Source organism: Erpetoichthys calabaricus, chromosome 11 (assembly GCF_900747795.2).
Source record: "Erpetoichthys calabaricus chromosome 11, fErpCal1.3, whole genome shotgun sequence".
NCBI classification, from domain to species: Eukaryota; Metazoa; Chordata; class Cladistia; order Polypteriformes; family Polypteridae; genus Erpetoichthys; species Erpetoichthys calabaricus.
This window is the reverse complement of record NC_041404.2, coordinates 91,082,338-91,104,903: the sequence shown is the minus strand read 5'-3', so window position 1 is coordinate 91,104,903 and position 22,566 is coordinate 91,082,338. Positions and strand designations below refer to the sequence as shown.

At 39.9% G+C, this 22,566-nt stretch overlaps 1 protein-coding gene across 1 annotated transcript in view; it reads right to left on the bottom strand.

Annotated features, from left to right (window-relative positions):
• Positions 1 to 3,432: 3,432 nt before the first annotated feature.
• Positions 3,433 to 22,566, bottom strand: part of rras (RAS related) — a 44,869-nt gene continuing 25,735 nt past the window's right edge. The window contains exons 2-6 of the mRNA XM_028813599.2: positions 20,566 to 20,653; positions 15,248 to 15,350; positions 14,307 to 14,415; positions 9,563 to 9,681; positions 3,433 to 5,872 (exon numbers count right to left, since the gene is read on the bottom strand). Of these exons, the coding sequence (XP_028669432.1) occupies positions 5,785 to 5,872; positions 9,563 to 9,681; positions 14,307 to 14,415; positions 15,248 to 15,350; positions 20,566 to 20,653 (507 nt within the window). The 3' untranslated portion in view covers positions 3,433 to 5,784. The remainder of the gene's footprint in view (positions 5,873 to 9,562; positions 9,682 to 14,306; positions 14,416 to 15,247; positions 15,351 to 20,565; positions 20,654 to 22,566) is intronic.

The window sequence follows — 22,566 nt, the reverse complement described above, 5'->3', positions numbered from 1 at the left end:
CACAACAACCAACCCCAGGTGTTCACCCCCAATGTGGTGGAAAATTGGGGATCAATAATACAGGCATATGTTGTGTTGTTTTAAGTCGAGGTTGTTGGTCAAGAATAAGAGCAACTTCCTGGCAATTAGAAATGACAAATTTCAAACACAAGCATGTGGAGTAACAATTTATCAGACACACAAGCTCTTGTTCTGTTTTTGAGGTTCAAAGCACCCACACTCCTTATTCCTTATCATTAATGTATTATACTTCCAGATGAGCATTTATTGATTGTCAGCATTCCTGCACACAGAGCTCATCCTTATGACTAAAGACAAAAATCTAATGTTCGGTTTGTTTGGAGCCAACCACAGACTAGTTGAGAGAGCATCGTTGGGTATGCAACATTAGGCAAGTGCCTTTGACTTACTAAAATTATATAAATGAAGGCTATGACTGAAAATAGCAGGAAGAGTTGTGTAATGTGGTATGGTCTTTCTTCAATTTTAACTACTAAGTGGTTTGTTTCAAGATTGCGCACTAAACACGGAAAACGAACAGCAAGAAGTGATGTCTTGTTTCATCACGAATAAAGGAAATGATCCCTTAAACTACTGCTACTGCTCTGGTGCTTTGGACGTGGATTTTTTTTAACACCCCTACTATGCTAAACTATTTTATAATGAGGGAATCTGGAGGAACACAATTAGATTCTGCCACTCTTGACAGAGGTGAACAGAAACGCAAAGTTACCAAAAGGAAGAAACAGTGAAACACTTCTAAGCACAAGTGATGAGATCAGCGTGTAGTCATCAGGTGGTCCTATCCAGGCAACAGTGTAGGATAGGTCGCTCTTTACCCGAAGGCAGCAGGCCTAGCCCATCTGCCCTGGGTGTCAGCTACTTTTTAAGCAGATCTAGTGTTAGCTGACAGGTGAACTGTGAATGGATATATAGTATGGATGAGGCAACTTTGCCTGTTGAGAAGAATCTTGTAGTGCCAGGGTTATAAAAGGCATGGTCACTGAGTGGCCAACCCATGCTGAACATTCAGCTACTTTGGAGTCTCCAGCTGCTACCTAAAGCCTATAAACACAACAGGCTACAATATGCAGGGGATGCCAGTCAACTGTAGGCCCCAAAGTGGGTCACAACAGCTTCTCCCGTTTATTACATTACTTAGGGTTGAAAAAGTAAAAAGTGGAGTTAGCTTAACTGATGAAACACAAAAAAATTATCCATGTTTAAATAAAATGATGTTGTGTTCATATTGTGTTTGACTTGATGTCTAGTTATGCAAGATGTTGAGCTTTTTGGGGTTCCCCCTATTTTAAGCCCACTATACACTAAAAAACTCATTTATGGGCTAATTTTGGATCATATTTTGTTCAGGAAAGTACATCTTTATGATATGAGGAAACCAATAGATGTCCTCAGCAGAAATTATCAAAAGTACCTGAACTTGTGTGTGCCGCATCATCCATCCCCATGGGTTCACTCCCTAACGGGATACAAGGGGTACAAGTAATTGATTTGATGTTTGATTCTTTACTGATGGTCCAAGTCCACTTAGATTCACTCCCAGAAGGTTTAAAAATGACAAATTTCAAACATAAGTATGCAGGGTATTGTCTTGGACTATTTTAAGGTGAGTGATTACAAATATGATGTTATTTTTGATCCTTTGCATGGGATCTAGCCCTCTATGTGAAAAATTGCAAATTCCTATTATAATCCTATTATAATCAATAACATTTAGATGTTAAACATTTAAATTGAATCAAACATTTTAATATTTCAAATATCGATGCAACAATTCTTGTTTATTATGTACTCATGAAGTAAATCATTACATTTATTATGAACACACTGAATTACAGCAGCTACACAAATTTAGACTTTTTTAATTTTTATTGTAGCTTACTCCGAAAAAACATTCTTTTGAAATTGTATACATTGTTGACTTTTTGGGGGCTGGTCAGCTACTGGACACAGGTGCTTATAATTTCCATTTCACATTGCTGTAGTTCTGAATAATTTGTAGCCTTTGTGGATGCTCAGATCCATAACATTTTTTTTCTACCAAAAGTCCTGGCATGACATGTTTACAGTATGTGCTTTTCCACACTGGGGAATGCTGTAAATGACCTGCTGCTACAGACTCCTATGAAAAAACCTGGCAAGACCTTAACTGAAATCACCTTTTTAAATGGGCAGAAGTCCAGTTTGTGCAGCAACACTTCCATCTAGTGGCTCAAGTTCAAATTGTTTACTAGCTAGAGGAATGAAACCCTGTCCTGTAAACGATGCTGTTGTGATATCCAACACAGAGTTGTCCTAATGGGGCAGAGCCTGTCCAAAAACAATCTCTTTATGGCCTCTAGTTGTTCAAGGTTTGTTGATGCAATGACTGGAGAGCTCATGGGAAGGAGGCTGTCCGTGTCTACTTGGTGTTGCCTTCAGAAATATTGGATGTTTTTACAAATGGCTGAAACAAAACGCAGCCTAGGTTTAGGGCTTGTCTCAACCATGCAGGGTGCTGAACACTCCATCAGAGTTAGTTAGATTGTCTGACATATCCTGCAGAGACATGTGGACTAACAGAAAATGAAGCCTTACATCGGTTGTGAGTAAGGCATGGTGGACACTGAAAGATGTGTACAGCAGGTTAGCCTAAACAACAACCTCCCAACTAAGAGGAAAGGCAACTGATGGAAATTTTGAGTTTCCACTACCAGAGCCATTTAAAACAAACTCTGTGACCTCTCTTGTAGAATAGCAGTGTTCAACCTTTTTGACATGTAGACCAGTTGAAGTTAGGGATAACTTGCATACCAAGGTGAAGGGGGGCCTGCCTAGAATTTCAGTCCGATTGATTGATAAACATTAACTTGGAGAGCAAGAGTTTCAGTCCCCCTTGGAGTTTCAAGCACCTAGATTTATTAGCATTAGATGGGAAGATCCTTGGAGTTTCAAGTGGCAACCTTTAATAACATTGCATTAAAAATGGATCATAGAGCAGTTGGTGGGGAGAGAGGCACTTCTATGAGTTTTGATCTTCAGGATTTACTAACAATGGGGAATGCTGATGACTGGTTTCATGCCCTGCCTGATTCTCACAGATGGCCAAAACCTTTCAGTGGACCAGAGCCGGTCCTGGAACTACTGTTGGGAAACATGGATTTAGAATGTTCCACTTCCATTCTCACATTTTCATGTATTTTAAATTTTACAAAGAAAACACCAAACATCAGGACCCCAATCATGGATGGACTAACTGGTAGAGTCCAGTGGTTAGTGCACAATGCAAAGCACCTCAGCTTGGGAGTTCACACCGTTTGTTTCTGCTTGATTGGTCGCCTTGAGAGCCTCTCCAACAAAAAGGTAATTTCAGTCAAATAGCAACCGCTCGATGACACTATAGTCTCCTTGACTGACAAAATTGGTGTGTCGGCAAGCAATAAGAGTGGCACCCATGACCTAGGCCTCTCCTCCATCGTGCTTGAGGAGTTCTAGAAGGAGGCAGCTAATGTCTGTGGTATTGCTGTTCTCGTATCTACCTATCTGCAAGTCATTTTGGACAGAACCTTCTACTAAATTGGTGGCTTTCAAGTTCAGTCTTAGGGGACACCTGGGGCTGCAGGTTTTTGTTTCAACCACATTTTACCAATCAATGAGTCAGGCTTACATCTAATTGAACTTTACTTAGCTGGGCCTTAGTGTGAAATTTTTTTATTTGTATGTTTGAAATAGCTTTCAGTTCTTAACTCTCACTTGTCATATTCCTGCCAATTCACCTTTTATTGTATTTGAATTATGACAGTTAAAAACAAGTGGAACAGACTGTCAAGTAAATGAGAATGAATGATGAAACACTGCATCTTCTTCATTGTCAGTGTGGCCACAAAAATAAAACAGCTTAAATAACCACAACACTTGGAATAACAATGAAAATCATAATAATAATGATTAACATATTTAAAAAACACTAAATTATCCTCACGTAACATACATAAGTTTTTGATACATTCCAATAAAAAAATGAACAAACCCAGTTTTGTAATTTCTGGACTGGCATCAAAACATATAAACTGTGAAATATCAGCTTACTTAATTAAGTTGTAGGAGTACAATTTAAAGCAGAAGTTGGCTAAGGTGAAAACCTGCAGCCACAGTGGGCTCCCAGGCCTAAATCTGAAAACCCCCCTATTACATAAATACAGGTGGCTGTCCCGTTTGAAGAGACTGCTCCATATGATTGACTTGAACTGTTATTGTACTACTGATCTGTCACGTCCAGCATCCACCAGAGCACATCTCGTAGTAGCCAATTTCAGTGGTAGCATGGAGGCAGAACGAGTGAGCAATCAACAGGGAAGAGAGGGAAACAGCAGTAGCCTCCTGCACAACTCACCCCAAATGTGGTTATATGTGGATAGGAAGCCTCAAATATGGCTGCTCATAGAGAAACAAATCTCCCAAGGAATACCATAAGGACATTATGGATTTTTCAGTTTGACTGCTTACACCCAGTCCAGCTCGCTCTTCATAATGGACATGTGTGGTTTGCCATGTGTCCATGATAATACATGGGTACATCAAAGCTGTTACTCTTTTGGGTTTATTGAAAACAGCTGAAAATTCACTTCAGTTTTACAGGATGTTTATAGGACCTCCCTTGTGTTTGTGTGCATACAAACAACTGTGGTATTAAATGCAACCAATTGCATCAATGAACCATAAGACACCCCTTTATACTGGAACAAATGCATGTCATGGCATTAATGACGGCGGTTAATAAAGGATAACGAATTACTCTTAGGAAAATGTAGTTACAGTGTCTATGACAAACCAACACAAAGAAGGAATGAATTATTGAAAATGACAGCTTGATCCTTGATTTGAATGGACCGCTGCCATCTTTTGTGGTGCTCTTATCCAGCCAGATTCTTGTTCAATTAAAACTAAGACTGATACTATCCCCAACACTGCTGGAAATCATTTGGCAACTTGAACATAAAATGCTACATTGAGCTCACAGAGGGAAACATCAATGCTCCAGGTATTAGCCACGCTACTGTTATTCGTGGGTCTGAAGGTCACTGAAGAGAAATAATAGAAGCATCCTGGCGGGGCCGGTGTCTGCTCTTCTACTTGATGATGTTCATTCTGGAGGTAAGGTAAGATGGAGATTTGGATTCAAGGATGATGTGTTTCCTTGCACACGGCAGTCTATTTTGACAGACTGCACAAGTCTGGGTTTTGGCTTCTTGCTTGTCTGATTGAGGCTAGGTTTTCATTACAAGCTTTTTCCCCCCATTTCTAATTAAAACTGAAAAAAAAAAGCTTTTCATCCTGGAGTGTCCAAAGGCAAGCATCCTCACACAGGTTCATTGATTTGTAAGTGATCAGCATGCTGCAATACCAACATCCTTGGCGTGTCAGTTTACCTGAGCGAGATCTTGTGCTAAACTTAAAGAAATACAAAAAAAAGGGACCCTCTGGTGCGTATTTTTGCTCTCGGTCGTAGTGGTTTCCATGGCAACAAGTCTATTCATTTTCCAGATGTTGCTACAGAAAATGGTTCTGCTGCAGGATTACAGCTGTTGCTATAGCCAAGGATAATCTTTGGTTGCTAGGGAACACTTCGAGGTCTGGTTGCCCGGGTAACATTTTGCAGAATGTGCCAAACCAAACAGTTACCAGGAGAGCGACCCCTGGGCAGTGAAGGTTAAACTGCTGCCTAAGGTGAAGGGCAAAAAACAAAAAGAAAAACAAAAGTTCACTTGCCCCGCTTTGCCCATTTTACAGCAGGACACAAGGACAGCTTTTTTTGTCATGCTTCGCAGTGTTCTGGGAGGGGCTAGGCGGGGATTCCAGCTCCTGGTACTTTCTGAAATAAAGCAAAAGAAAACAAATTAAAATAGTTCTGATCTACAGCTGCTTTGATGTGTTTAGTGAGGCAAAACCAGTCTAGAAATAAATGCTGCCTCACAGTTGCACCTTCTGAACACGGTACATTCAATTTTCCATGTACAACACAACTCCAAGAGGACAGAAACTGTACTGAAATCACACAGACAGAAGGATTTCAAAATGAATCCACATGTGTAGCAGCCAGACCAGCACCATAATGTAAAGGAAACATTCAAAAACTAAGAAAAAGAATGTTAAAAAATTGTTAAACTCTGTATCTCTGCTCCTTTCTGTTTCCATTTGTCTTTATAGTAATTTTACCACAGAAAGATTCTGTTTTTAAATGTTAGATACTAAACTCCAGAAGATTAAAAAAGAAAAAATCCTCCCTTTTCCAATCCACTGACTGCTGGATTTCATTCTCAACTAACCTCTTCATCAATAAAAGGCATATTTCCCTCTACTAACAGGGTGGCATGGTGGTTAGTGCTGCTGCCTCACTGCTCAGGAAAGGCTGGGTTTGAATCTCCCATCAGTCACTGTCCCATGGATTTTTCCATAGGTACTCCATTTTTTAACCTTCATTCCACAAGCTTGTGGGGGTGTGTGGAATGGTTGACCAGCCCCATGGGAAAGCTTTAGGATGAACCGGCACACCCTTCAGGACCATCTATTCACTGCACCAAGTGCATTAAGAATAGGCTTTGGCTTCCCATGTCTGTGACTCGAGTTAAGTGGATTCATATAAATGACAGATGGATTTTATTAATAGCTGAAAACCGCAGTAGTGCAGTAAGAGGAGATGCTGTCTCTGAGTTTGCCCGTGCTCTCCTAGCCTTGCCATGGCTTTTCTTCAGAGACACCTTCCATAAGTAGACAGATTAGTGGCTTCTTATCCAGGGTTGGTTCCTGCTTTGCAATTACTTGCACCCGTATATGCTAAAAGAGGAAGAATGAATTATTTCAACATCAGTTTGATATTTTGAGTGTTTCATTTACCTCAACTCCCTAGCTGATCAAGGGTAAAACCAAATGTTTTCTTACAGTACTCACTGATAACATACGGCAGAGATCACCAAATTGAATCTGACCGGGGACCAAATCCTTGCTGAGCAAAAACCACTTCAATTCCATATCCTTCTCACAAACACACACACACACGTTTCATACCCTTTACCAGTCACACTTCCTCATTCACTCCTGGACACTCCAGTCCACTCACTCACACATTAAGTCAGTTCAAACCTTTGAAACCTATGTGCAAGATGAGGAATCATCATTCTGCTGCTGTTATCATTCTGAGTGCACAAGCTCAATCATTTACATTTTTTTTCTTAAGAAAATCTGCAGTGTTTGTACCCACAATCACCTAACTTTTACCAATTAGTCAGTAAGTAACATACAAAATTCACGTTGCAAGTTAACTATTAACATGTGTTAGAAGGAAAAAATGTCCTAAAAGGAAAACTGGCACAAAGAATTGTTATTTCAATGGCAAATGAACCAAAAAGTATGTCTTTATAATGCCATCATTCAAACTGTCTGATTTTTTTTTTTTTTTTTACAATAAAAAAAAAAAAGTACTTTGTGAGATGGCAATAATTTCAGAAGCATGGCACTTTCAATGAATCTTACCCTGCACAGTCCAAAGCCTTAAGCTTGGAAATCAAGTCTTTCAAAGGAGGTTGTGATCACAGCAGGACCACACTCACAACTCACTAATTCAACAAGAACAAGCAACACGTGCTTCCCACTGAGCTACATGAAGACTGGCACAGCACAATAAAGCCCTCACTGATACAGAGGTAATAAGCGAATTTTATTTGTCCTTGCTTATACTGTATTATTCAATACTGTCCTGGCGTGCAGAATCTTCAGTTTCTGAAATGCAGACTGTTTATATTAAGTTTTAATTTTTTTCTCAAACAAGCCAGGACAAACTGAATTTACAGGATGTTAATTACAGGCACTGCAACCACCCTTTCTTGTACATTGTTATTGCTGGTGATAACAAGTCCCTATGTTGAGAATCCTATGCAGAATACTGCAGAGTGTCTGGCAATGGACACCACTTGAGACTTTGACTAGGATTTCTATAGGCATATGTATGTGTGTAGCTATGTCCCATGTGGAATATTGCAGAGTGACTAGCAATTTGCAGAGTCTTTGTCTGTATAGGATTGCTATGTGTATCTGTGTGTGTGTATTAATCTTAAACGTTCCTGGTAGGTCTCACAAACTTCACACTTAATAATACACATACTATACCATTTTCTAAGTTTGCTTAATGGTTGTTTGGCTAGTAATATATCAACAGACAATGTTATTGAATCTTGACTCCCAACACTGCTGCAAAGATTGTGCTGCTGAGCTTAGCACTGTATGTTCAGCTGATCGACATACATTTAGCAATTTCTTAAATATTAAGATAGATTATTTTAGACAGGAGAAGAAATAATGCAATCATCCAAGCATTTGGCTCAGAAGAGTCAGGAGTTTTCTTTGTGGACACCGCCACCATTTCTACCTGCGGCTGCTTGATGCCTGTGTGCAGAAAAGACATACGCAAACTAAGAAATCCTTTAGTGTAACCCGGTTAATGGTTTACATGGCCACGTAACAGAGTTTACTCAGAGAGAAATCTGTGTGTGTTAACCTGGTTTCTCAGAGACTAATGTTCCAGAATGAAGGTATATGTGGTACTTTTGAAAATGGGTTTCTATGAATAACCGGTTTATCTTAGTATTTCACTACATGCTGTACTGCATGCATACTTTGGATGTGACAAATAAAAGCTGACTTGATTAAAGCACATGTAAACACACTTGATGTTGAACCCAACTGCTTGGAGTTGTGAAATATCACAGCTAAACACTGCATCATCTTGTCATCTCTATTTCTTTGTATTCCTTTAAGACACAAAACTGACCAAAGTACAGTACATTTTTAGTACTGTGGAGTTTTAGGGGGCAATACAGGATTTCAGCTTAAAAACAAAACCAGACACTGAGGGAAATCCCCATTTGTGCAGTAATATCTGCCTTACCCAGCAGCTAGTCTAGCATGAATGGCCCCAGCTTACACCAACATGTCACCAACACAGTGTTTGTTTCTAAATTTACAGAGAAAATATAAGAGAAATCTCCACCCAATTGTGAAACAGGAGGAGGTGGCAGTCTAATTCACAATTTTCACCTCGATTTACCAGTAATACTGCAGTGCCCGGAACTATTTAGAAATAAAACCTCTAAAGTTTAGCACACTAGCAGCCTCTTCACGCCACCAACTCTGTTAGCCAACTCCATATAAAAGGGCTGTTGTGTCTCACAGCCAAAGTCACCCCTGCTAGCATTCTGCACGAGTCACTTCTCTCTGTTCATAGCATCTCCCTTTAACATCACAACATTATTGTCGATTCTCTCCTCCTCAGACCACTTTCACACTTCCACGTCTTCCTTCCTTTCTGAACATTTCAAAGTTTCTGCAGGTTGCATATATGATCAGCCTGACTTGAAAACAGGAACTCTTTTTTTTTTTCCTTTGTACAATGTTCAATTGTTCAAACTGCAGTGTACACAAATGTCACAATCTCAAAGACTGTGGCTGATTGGCATGTTTATAGGAAGAAGAGCTGGCTGTGGCTGAAGGATATACTGTTGATATTTACCGGATTGCTTTAACCACTTCATGAAAGGCTTCATCCACATTCTGTCGAATCTTTGCTGATGATTCCATGTAAACAATCCTATTCTCCTTGGCAAAGTGTTCTGCTTCTTCCCGAGTAATCTAGTCATAAAACAGAGACACAGCAAGTGTGAGAGACACCGTCATGGGAAGAGAGTTTAGGAATGGCAGCTAATGGGAAGGGAAAATAAAAAATGAAGAGTTAATGAGGCTGGAAGGCAAAAACACAGCAGAGTGCCTGATACACTGAGATGAGAGGATCACCATGAAGTGCTGATGTTATTTACAAGGAGACACTAACAATTTTTAAAATGTATAACTTTAATCTTAAAAAAGGTGATATAAATAACCAATACAGACTGATTAGCCTAAAACCAGTCCTGGCACCTAGCAGCCAATCTGACTCATTTTAGATGTCACCAAGACGCTTTATCGAGTAAACACAGGTCCTCTGTCTCTGTGTCGCTTGATTCTTCTTCAGTGGTAAACACTGAACAATAATTTTACTCATTCATATTTATTTTTAAGATATGAAAAAATGTCTAAATGCCAGTGAACAAAAATAACATTTGCTGCGATAGGGATCTACATCTGACATGCCTGCTTACTGAATATGCATCTTTGCAGGCCTCAATTTTCAGTTGTTTTACTTTTGTTAAATTATGATTTTTCTTTTGCGCAGTACAGGACAAACATTTTATAATGTTCAAACTATCTTGGAAGCAAATTAAGGCTCTCCTTACAAAACTTAAAAATGATGGATGACCCAGTCATTCCCTTCCACTTAAGCAAGTACGGTTTTTGTGTTGTGTTATGTTACTTACAAGTGTTGAGATCTTTGCAAGAAGATATGTTCAACCTAGAGTCTGCATGAGTGGAGCTTCAATGGGTATGGGTAAGAAGATGCCCCTGTAAGTACACACAAGGAGATGGCCACACTCCACACTGCTAGTATCCTGTGAGAATTGACCTGACGACTAGGATTTATGATGAACTGTAGGTGTGGAAGCTGTGAAAATCAGGAATGGGCACTTCAAAGAGATTTGTGTTGCAGTTGCCCAGCATGACATACAAAGGCTACCCAAATGTTTAATTCCTTTTGCTTTTTTAAACTTTTAAAAGGGGACGTGAGCTTTGTACAAGTGGAGCAGCTGCTGGCACACACTTACTTTCCAAGGAATTATTTGATTGTATATGTACAATGAATTGTGATTTTTTTTTAAATTGTGGCCATAATACAAAAAGAGCAGTTATAGTTATTTGGAAAAAAGAAACAACTGGTAAAGTCCAGTTTCCAAGAGCAAAACTTAAAAGAAGTGGTGAGGCGGCCTTCTGCTGTTATGCACCTAAGATCTGGAATAGCCTGCCAGTAGGAATTCGCCAGGCTAATACAGTGGAGCACTTTAAAAAACTACTGAAAACACATTACTTTAACATGGCCTTCTCATAACTTCACTGTAATTTAATCCTGACACTCTGTATATCCAATTCATTATAATAACTATTCATTCAAAATTTGTACTAACCCCTACTCTCTCTTCTGTTTCCTTTTCCGGTGTCCTATTGGTGGTGGCTTGTGCCACCACCATCTACCCAAAGCACCATGATGTTCCAACAATGATGGATGGATTAAAAGCCAGAAGTCTGTATAACCATCAGCATCAAGTGACTCCGTGAGAACCCTAACTACAAAGAGGACTATTTCATTTATGTTAGGTAGAATGCCCAAAGGGGACTGGGCGGTCTCGTGGCCTGGAACCCCTACAGATTTTATTTTTTTTTTCTCCAGCCTTCTGGAGTTTTTTTTTTTTTTTTTTCTGTCCACCCTGGCCATCGGACCTTACTCCTTTTTATGTTAACTAAGGTTGTCTTATTTTAATTTCTTATTTGTCTTTTATTCTTCTTTTCTTCATTATGTAAAGCACTTTGAGCTACTTTTTGTATGAAAATGTGCTATATAAATAAATGTTGTTGTTGAAGTTTGGAGCAGTTTTACTAACTTGATAATTAAATTAATTCAACTTTCCACCCTGAAATGGAATCAGCAGGTTTAGAAAATGAATCAGTGTATGGACATTCAATACTATAAAAGCTGATGCAGTGATTAGCAGTGTTCCTCACAGCCTCAGGGTCCTGGGTTCATATCCCAGTTTAAGTATGCAGTGAGGAGTTTGCACATCCTCTCTCAGTTCGTGTGGGTTTTCTTTGGGTGCTCCAGTTTCCTTCCACACCCAAAAGACGTGTGCTGGTGTTAAATGGTTCAGTATGACAGACTGTGGGTATGTGCTTGAATGGGCTCTGCTATATGTTAGTGCCAAACTCAGGGTGGGTTCTTCCTTTGTGCTCATTGGCACTGGGATTGGCTGTGGATCACCTCAACCCCAAAATGGACTGAACAGTCCTGCTCCACTGACAGACTGAGGAGATCGTTCCTCCCCCAAACTATGCGACTCTTCAATTCCACCCGGGGGGGTAAACGTTAACATTATATAAAGCTATTGTCTGTTTTTACCTGCATTATTATCAATCTGTAATTTAATATTGTTTTTTGTATCAGTAAGGTGCTGCTGGAGTATGTGAATTTCCCCTTGGGATTAATAAAGTATCTATCTATCTATCTATCTATCTATCTATCTATCTATCTATCTATCTATCTATCTATCTATCTATCTATCTATCTATCCATCCATCCATCCATCCATCCATCCATCCATCCATCCATCCATCCATCTATCTATCTACAGGTGAGGGGGAGTCTACTGCTTGGTTGCAGATGTTTTTCCATTATAAGAAAGAACCCAAAAAATACTATCCTTCTGTCTGGTACCCAGTGCAAGTGAAAAAGAAGCAACAAGTGTCCTTCATAATTTGTGGCTGTACCCCTGCATCAAATGACACCCACTCTTTAGGACAGGTTAAAGCTGTTCTCAATACAGGATTGGAATATGCAATTTCAGTAAATTAATGAAATAAAATGTAGTGGGGATGTATATAACCATGTTTATTTATTCTAAATAGCCACAAAATGAAAAATTAGTGTATAAAGTTGGAGTGGGAATGATTTGTGTGCAACTTGGGTGGGTTCAAGTGGGATAGAGTTTAAATTTTCACAATCTAGCCAATACTTATTTTATTTCAATATTTAAAAATTGAAGACAAGATAATAATGAAGGGATGAAGTCTGGTGTCAGAGGGGTGATAAGCAAAGAGAGTATGGATTAGAATACATTACTGGGTAGGAAGAATAATGAAAATGTACATTGGGTTGGGTGGGAGGAAATGGAGCTGGTTGGTTATGATTGTTTTACATTGTTTACCTCCTTCTTGATGTCACGTTGCTTTTCCTTGTATACTTTTTTTGACTGGATACCGGTATTAATTTCAAATTTAATAAAACAATTGGTTGCAAAAAATTGGGTAGAGTTGGAGAAGTCATGAAAGCTCAACTCACATTTACTCCTGTGATGACTTTCAATTTTGAATGATACTTGGTATTCACCTTCCATTACAACTGCCTGTCATGAGGGTTGTCACATTAGGCACAACTGATCACATCACACACAGTTAGGTGCTTGCTCCGTTTACATACACTAGCGCTTCATCGTAAGTGGAGTTTGACAGCACCCACCTGGTATGGACTCGCATAATAAGTAAATCCATACAATGTGGGTTGGGTTGAGGAGCTTCATGGCATAAATGTTTAATTTCAATAAGCCATGTGTCAGACAGTTACTGGCAGCACATTGGATATAATCTCTTAACAACAGTCAGTGAGTCTTCATATTAAATAATAAATCTTTATAAATATATCCTGTCCTTTAAAGGTTGTATGTGTGTTTCTTGAAATATAGTGTGAAACACGACATTACCATGTGTACTAAAAAGGCTGGGGTCCTAGTATGAAAGTGAAAATCCTTCTTGTTTTCTGAAGTACTTCTTCATAGCAGCAGGGTGAATATTCTGCTCGCATAATGAAAATTTTGAAAAGTATGCCCTCAGGATTAGAGGTAAAACCCACTCCTCTGTTATATTTCTTTTTCAAATTTGGAAAGAAATTTATGAAGGTAAAGGAGTAAGAAAAAAAAATCTAATTTCCTTACTATTCTCTGGGTGATGAAAGATGGTGATGGAAGGACAGGACAGGGACTAAAACCAAAATCTTTGAAATTTGCTCCATAATGGAAGAGTGGTGGTAGGAATGTCCAAGATCTTGGGATTCCCTATCCACCTAAGGTTCTCTAACAGCCTTTGTAGGTGTCTTTGCCATTTTGAGAGACTACAATGAGATGCTGAAAAACAGGCTTATACTACTTTTTTCCTTGTTCACATGTGACTCCACATTTAAGAAATCACTCTTTGTCTTGTTATATTGTTCTTCCTTATATTTCAGTGAAACGCACTGCCATAATTTGTGCATCATTTGTCTTGCTAGGAACGGTTTATGAAATAATAACAAGTAGATAATTACACAATGAAGATTTCCCTAATATACTTTCTATATACAGACAGATCCTATAGCTGACTCTAACCAGCTTTAGTTGCAGTGATACTGTGCCTGCCCCATCCATCCAAAGCCTGCCTAGTCAGCTACAGGACCAGTCTTTAGCTAGCTGATCCTGAGGCTCCCCTGACCAGGTTTGACTAGACAGTGATTAATCCTGTAGTTAGCTTTAAATACAGAAGCATGGGTGGTGAGCGCTACCTGGGATTCGAATGACAGATCTTACCATTCTCTGCTGCTCCAGGTCAGCTTTATTTCCCACAAGTACCATTGGAAAGTCGTCTCTGTCCTTGACTCTCTGAATCTGCCTGTGGAACTTGTGGATTTCATTGAAGCTGTGGAGAAGAGGAAGGCTTCAGTATTTCACTTTCTAAAATTGCCATCTCTTAAACCCTCCCACACATTTACACTGACCCCATGGCTTCAGTTACTGTATATTGTTTTTTGTTTCATTATTTCAGCCCAAACCACTCACACTCTACTCATCTGCAGTTCTCACCAGGGCCTCCAAATAAAACGGCCTCCCTGTGCTAGAAATAAATCTGCCCAGTTCCTTGTTTTCACTTCAGGGTGTGTTATGGGAGCTTCTGTTTTCTCACACTCTGCTGCTACTTTTCTGTGGTTTTCCCATTTTGTTTCATCTCATGAATTCAAGAAAACATGTTGTGTGCTGCAGATGTGGTGTGCTTTGTCAACTCAGTACACAGCGAGTTTCTCCAGCTTCAGGTTTGGTGCTCACCACCCCAGAAGCCCATCTGCTCTTTTATTTCTTGAGCACATTATCCTACTTTAATTCAGCTGACCTGCAGAAATTGGGAGTTCTTCTATATTCATGCTCAATTAAAATAAATCAAAAACCTTGACTGCCTTATTTTAATGAAACCACCCCACAAAATCATGCAGAAGTGAAAAGAAATGGCTGAGCCTCAGGGCCCATTTTCTGTCGGCACAGTCAGCTTGCACCTTTTCTACAGGTGAGTCACACTCACTAGGATACTGCTAACAAACAATAAAAAACAACACTGGCCTAATCTAAAGTGAATTACTATAACAAAGTGAAATATGTAAATTTGGTACTTTGTCTCTGGATGAGTAGACTGAAAATTACTGCAGTGAACTGATCTCCAAATATAAATGATAAAGTGCAAAGAAAGTATTACTTCTTACCTGCCAACATCATTGATGGCAAACACCAACAAGAAGCCTTCACCTGCACGCATGTACTGCTCCCGCATGGCACCAAACTCTTCCTGGCCTGCAGTGTCCAGAACTAAACAGAAGAAGAGAGACAGACAGAACCATAAAATTGTCATTTCTGATTTCAAAACTTGATTCTCTCAAAACAGCACTGGATGAAGGTATAAACAACTAAGGATGGGACACAAGCCATTGTGGCATTACCAGTCAAGCTGATCAGCACATACTCACATAGACAGAGGGAGAACATGCAGCCTCAACACAGGCAGCAAGCTCCGAGACCACCCTCATCATTTCTATAATAAGCACCATACAAACAAGAATAGAGTACAGGGCAACACAGGTACAAGACCAAATACTGGGAAATGTACTGGCATCAAACTGGGGTGCAAAGCCATAGCACACTGGGTTGTCAGTAAAGTTAAATATGGAGGAGACCTAGAAGAGCGCAGTTCTCAGTGGAGCTACTGCCATGTGCAAGCACTCCTATTCTACCGCCATTATTATATTATTGGTGACAACGACTAATAAGGAATTGATGGAGGTTTAAGATGCTACATTACTTTAAAAAAAAAAAACTCACCCAAGCTGCCAGTCTGTCTGCAGCTAAGCACTCTATCTGTCTGTCAAAAGCCTTTTTAAAAAGAAGTAACTTGTTTACAATATTTCTTCTTTGTCTACAAAAAGGGTGAGAATTCCGTTTATTTTCTTAAAGCACCCTTCCCAATAAGTTGGCCCAGAATAGGAAATCTGTAGCTGCCAGTGGCCTCCCACCACAATCTGCCTCATCTGATTACAAAGTATTGTTTTAAGAAAAGAGTGCAGACAAGGAAAACGATGGAAACATTTCTCTAACAGTTAAGACATTCAGTGATGTAAACTTAAAAGAGACGCAGAATAGCTGGCTCCAAGTGCACTTGCTGGTTATAATCAAGTTGGCACCCAACTTTGTGTCTTCTAGGAGCACTTCTGAATGTGCATGAAGAGGATCTGCAGCAGCTTTTTAAGGAACACACTCATGTCTGTCCACCTGCTCCTGTCTTCACTGAATTCCTTAAGCAAGTGTGGGTCAGACTGTCACAATTTCTTCAGAGTAATATATGTCCCTGGTGCATGCTTTTAACCTTCCAATGGGCTGAAGTGTAAAGGAATGGATGTACGAGAGGGGGCCCATAAACTCCTGGAATTGTTAAAAAAAAAACAATTTACTGTACAATCAGCCATCTGCTAACCTGCTTAGTCCTGAACAGAGTTTTCTGAAGTCTGTCCCAGCTAGCATAGGAGGCAAGACAGGAATAAACCCTAGTCAGGGTGGTAGACCATTGCAGTGTGAACACACACACCAGGACCAACTTAAGATCACCAATTCACCTAACCTACATGTCTTTGGAGTATGGGTGGAACCCGGCGCACCCAGAGGGGATCTATGCAGACAAGGGGAGCACATGCAAACCCCATGTGGGGAGGACCCAGGATGCAAACCCTGGTCTCCTTACTGTGAGACAACAGCAATACCACTAGGCCACTGCAACGCCCTATTTACTATACAACTTACAGCAATTTCATTTTAGTCATGGTCAAAATTCTCCCCTTGAGATGCAATACGCTTGTCCCAGCGCTTCTTATATTCCTGGAAAAATTTCTTGTACTCATCTTTTGTTACTATATGTAGAGCCTACTGTGATTTTTTACTGAATTTCTTCCATGGTATGATGGCTTCTCTTCAGTGTCAGTTTTAATTTCAGGAACAGAAAAAATTCACTAGGAACAAAATCTGGCGAATACGGTGGATGTGAAGCATCAACCATGTTGGTTTTTGTCAAGAACTCTTGGACTGAAAGTGTGGTGTGCGCAGGTGAGCTGTCATGGTGCAGTGGTGTGTGCATGAGCAAAATGAAGTTCTGCATGTACTACTGCTTTGGATGTTTTTCTTTCGATGCCTTCTGGCAGATGCAAAAAAAACAATCACTGTTGTCTTGATGTTCGATATGTCCCAACATGTTTTTTATGGCTTGGAAAAAAAAATCACCAAAGTCAGGCGCACAATTGCAAAATAAATGTCAGAAATATGCACTCGATCAAATCAACAAGACCTCATTTGGTGGACTGATTAACAAGACTGTAGGCATGCAATACCTAGCAGCACAGTCGATAGTGACACCCTACTCCCGTGCTGCTCACCAGCTCCATGAATTTTTGGTTCCCTCCTTATATGTGTTAGCATAATCAAAAAAGCACCAGATACTGTATGTGGCAGCAGTGTCTGCGATGGGCAGGCCAACTGTTCTACCATCTGCCCCAAAGGTACTTATCCTAAGACACAGTTATGGGCCCACAGCCTATTCCCGCAGCATTGGGTGCAAGGCAAGGGACGTCGGTATCCACCTAATAGTAAATAAGTAACCAATCGACCTATTCTGCACATCGTATGAGAAAATGAGAGAAAACGACATAAGTACAGGGGCAGACAGTGACCTAACCGAGAAGTGAACCAAGGTCTTTCAGCTGTAGGGAACAGTAAAAACCTCAGAGTCTAGTGTCAAACATTTAGCTCCCGCTCAGTGAACAGCCCATGGATAGGGATATACTAGTCAATGCTTGGGCATACAAGAGCCTCCTTGTTCCATCATCACAGTTTTTGGATGACAGAGTGAGTATGGGAAAATGTGACTACCCTCAATTAGCTTAATGGTGAATACTTGAATAAAAAAACACTCATAAAACAAATGATGCTTGTGACATATCTTTACTATAGCCACTTCGTTCTAAATGTCCTGATGTGTTGGTTTCTAAACTGTCCAGCTTGCTTTTGGCACAATATACACTTGGCAAAAAATCCTGAAAGAAGCTTTTGTAATTCTTGTCAACACTGACTTGCATAATTTGTCTAGATATGTTTAGAGGCATCTGCAATATGTGCTCTCTTGGTAGAGTCAATACATCCATTCATTTTTCCATTTATAAGACCACTTATTGCATTTAAGGGAGTCAGAGCCTATCCCACCATCACTGGACACAAGTCCATTGTGAGGCTTAGCCACACTCACTTGGGCTAATTTAGTGTTGCCAATTAACCTAACCTATGCACCATTGGGGATGGAGGTAAGGGTTAGACCACCAGACAACAACTGGGTACGATAACAACTGCACCAGCAAGAATTCTCTGGTTGTTATGGTTTGCCACAAAACCATCAATGATATCTTTTCTTTCCTTTATGGCTTTAACTTCGATTGAATTCTTCAGTTTAACCAATACCAAAGATGACAAGCACTGAAGAATGCTTTCAATATTGTCATTGTTAATTCCAAACCTTTTGTTTACTTGTATGACTCTGTAGTAACTGTAAACCAGGTTTATTTCTATTGCATCTTCCCAGAATATACAAATGGGAAAGTGCAAAACTGTAGAAGGTGGCTTGCTTTGTTGGTTAGATCATCAAGTAATCACAAGCTATAACTAAACAGACTTTTGAGGCAAATGCATCTCACTCATTTATAAGGTTAGAGCTGTGGCCTCACATTTCTAGCATCCCGGGTCTCAATCTTGTGCCCGGTCGTCGTTGTTCTTGTATGGAGTTTCTGCATTCTCCCCATGTCTGTTTGTTTTTTCCTCAAACTTTCCAATAATGTTGTGGTTAGGTTGACTGAGGACTCTAAATTGACTTGTGTAAGTTTTAAGAGTGTGTGTGTGTGTGTGTGTGTGTGTGTGCATGAATGGACCCTATGATGGAATGGTTGTCCCTCCTGGTGCTGTTTTCTGCCTTATGCCCAATGCTGCTGGGATAGGCTACAGCTTTCCACAACCCTGAATTAGATTAAGTGGGTTTGACAGTGTTATGATACAACTTTTATTTTAAATCTTTTGCCTTATTCATTTATGCTGTTATATTGGTGGCTTTTCATAGCAAAACATACTCTAGTGCAGGGGTCTACAACCCCAGTCCTGGAGCAGTACTGTGGCTGCAGGTTTTCATTCTAACCCTTTTCTTTATTAGTGACCAGTTTTTGCTGCTACTTAACACTTTTGCCTTCATTTTAATTGGCTTGCTATTTAAAGTTCAGAAAACCTAATTATTTATTTTTTCGTTAATTAGCAGCAAAATGAACAACACATGACCAGCTAACCTGTGGCCATCATACAATATCTGAAAATAAAGAAAGATGAATGTGTCAGTAATGTTGATCTGCTCATGTATACAAAACATTTTGACATTGTTCTTAGAAAAAAGAAAATTAACAGTTTTGGAAAGATCTGCTGTGACAGAATGAGAGCACCAGCAAGCTGTGGAATTAAATAATGGGTTCAATTATCGATAAGAATTAGCTTCTAATTAAGAAACTGGTTGGAGTGAAATTGGTTGGAGTTTCAGGCCCGTTAGCTTGTCATCGGTTGACTCACTGCACGTCTCATTTCTGTTTGCATGCTGTTTAAAGAAAAAAATGAAGCAATTCAGAGAACTGAATCTTAAAAAACAAGTCAGTTAAAATGAAGGGAAAAAGTTAATTAGCAGCAAGAACGAGTCACTGATTTAAAAAAGGGTTAGAATGAAAACCAAAGTTGGAGACCCCTGCTCTAGTGCTTCCAGTGTTTTGTTAGCAACCATTGATTTAATTTTTTTTATTTCTTTACCTGAACATCATGTTATACTGTTCTATCCGATTATTTTATCTTTAATTGCATCTAAACTTTGATTGTGTTTTCAATTTGCTTTTATTGTATGTATGGTGGGCGCAGTGGTAGCGCTGCCTCGCAGTTAGGAGACCCAGGTTCGCTTCCCGGGTCCTCACTGCGTGGAGTTTGCATGTTCTCCCAGTGTCTGTGTGGGTTTCCTCCAGGTGCTCCGGTTTCCTCCCACAGTCCAAAGACATGTGGGTTAGGTGTATTGGCGATTCTAAATTGTCCCTAGTGTGTGTTTGGTGTGTGTGTGTGTGTGTGTGTGTGTGTGTGGGTGTGCACTGCGGTGGGCTGGCGGCCTGCCCTGGGTTTGTTTCCTGCCTTGCGCCCTGTGTTGGCTGGGACTGGCTCCAGCAGACCCCCGTGACCCTGTAGTTAGGATATAGTGGGTTGGAGAATAGATGGATGAATGAATGTATTGTATTGAGGTTTGCCATATTTCATTGGATTTAACTTTAAATATGCAAGATAATGGATGCTTGGACTGTTCTTTTACTCAATGTCTTTTATGTCCCCCTGCCAAGAGAAAGCTGCTCAAGTCTCAGATCCACTTACAACAGTTTAGCATTCTCGCCCATCAAACTCTGGGTTGATTTTTTCGAAGTATACTTACTGTCCAAGCGTGTTGTTATGCCATCCACACTGCAGATTTTGGTGTAGGAATCTTCAATAGTTGGATCATAGTCTGAGACGAAGTAAGACTACAAGAAGAAGAGAAAGGCAGTTAGATATGTGAGTGTTTGCTGCTATATACACAGGAAGCAGGCTGACTAGATTCTTAAGCAGAAGTGCTCTGTGGCAGCAAGTACTGAACTAACATCATTGCAAGACACCCAGGGCCCTTTGCATTCTTTTCAAACAGCTCTTCACAGATCTGGTAGCCTGTAGGCATAAAAAACAAAGAAAAGCTTTGGGCGGTGCACAGCTTTGGGTTTTGAATTCTTGAGGCAATGTGACCTGGAAGTTTGGGAGTTGGGCTATAAACTACAAGGCTGCCAGTTCAATCTCAACCTCGGATTCAATCTGTAACCAAAACTGAGTCATTTTACTTTATTGTTATTCCTTTTTTGTAATGGGTGTCTGTCTTAATAGGAACCTATGGTGACAATGTTTGTAAAATTAGTAAGAGGACTGATCATGATAATTAGTGAAAGGCTGTTTTAACATGCATCTTCAAAAGGAAACACATCATTTCCACAATAAAAACAAAAAATAGAAAAGAAGGTTAAAGAACTAACATTTCACCAGTGTAACTTTCAACATAATGTTAGTTATTATTATAGAGTTAACAGGCTTATTTCACCAAGGCAACTCCTGCGTCTGGTGTGTATTATAACTGTTTATAAGTGTCTTTTTTACAAGTGAATTACAGGAAGACTCATGACCTGGTCACATTATGTGATTTTTCCAGTGATTTTGAGTTACATCCTTGATTTACATAATCTTAGTGAATTGGAGGCAGTCGTTGGGATATACAGTTGTATGACATACTGTATCACGCAACTCAGTCCAACTAGTCTGCAATTCACTCCAATAAAGTCAAACACGTTAGTCTTTAGTCATAGTTGTGGGCTCTGAGTGCATGAGACCCGATAACTAATGAATACTCAGCTGGAAGTACAATACATATAATACAGCCACATGGAATAAGGAACATAGGGGTGTTAAACCTCACAGACTGATGAGAAACTTGTCTTTCTAATGTCTTGTGTTTTATGTACCACGACAGAATGGAGAAAAAAGAAAAAAAAAGGGCCAAGGTTGCAACTGAACTTGCTGTACCAGTTAATTTCTTTGTACAGCACCAGCTCCGTTAGGCAGCACTCTACTGACTGTCACAAAAAGGGCCAAGCTTGACTCAATTGATAAAGCAGACATGCCCAGTGATTTTCAGTCATTTAAACTGACATGGACATGGGTCAGTTATAATCATGAACCGAGGTGGACTAAGGTGAATTAGGACACAAACAAGGGTGGTGCATTTTATTTTCCAAACAGTGCTCAAAGCAAAGTTCAGCGCAGTCCTCAACAAATAAATAAATAAATAAATAATCCTTAATTAAAAAAAGTGTTTGTGAAGGTTAAAATAAGTTAATGAATAAATAGTCATAAATGGTTAAAATCAAAGTTATAACACAGTCAGGTGCTGTCCATTAAAAGAATCTCGAACCGCCGTGCATTCTTCTAAAACAGCATCACCCTTTAAGGTCTCCTCTGTAGTAGCAGATGCCCTCTGACAAGCGCAGTCAACTTTTTATCACCTTGTGTCCCCCAGTTTCCTAGGGGACCCTACAAGCCCTGCACCTTTCTCCTACCACTGTTCTCCAGCATCCATGAGACCTCTCTGAGCAATCGGCCTCTTCTGTTCCCTGGATACTCATTAGGAGTGACCCTACTCTGACGGCACCATCGCTCCACACAAGACTTCTTTCCTGACTGCCATGCCTCCTCCTTACCACATGAGTGCTGCCATGATCCTGGCTTTACCCTTTTTCAACTCTCTCTCTCTTGTTTTAACCTCCGTCTTTTTCCTTTGTTCTGTTCTCTCTTTCTAGATCTCACTCTCACTTGCCTCAGACTCTTTTTCCACAGTACCCTAATTACAATCCATGGA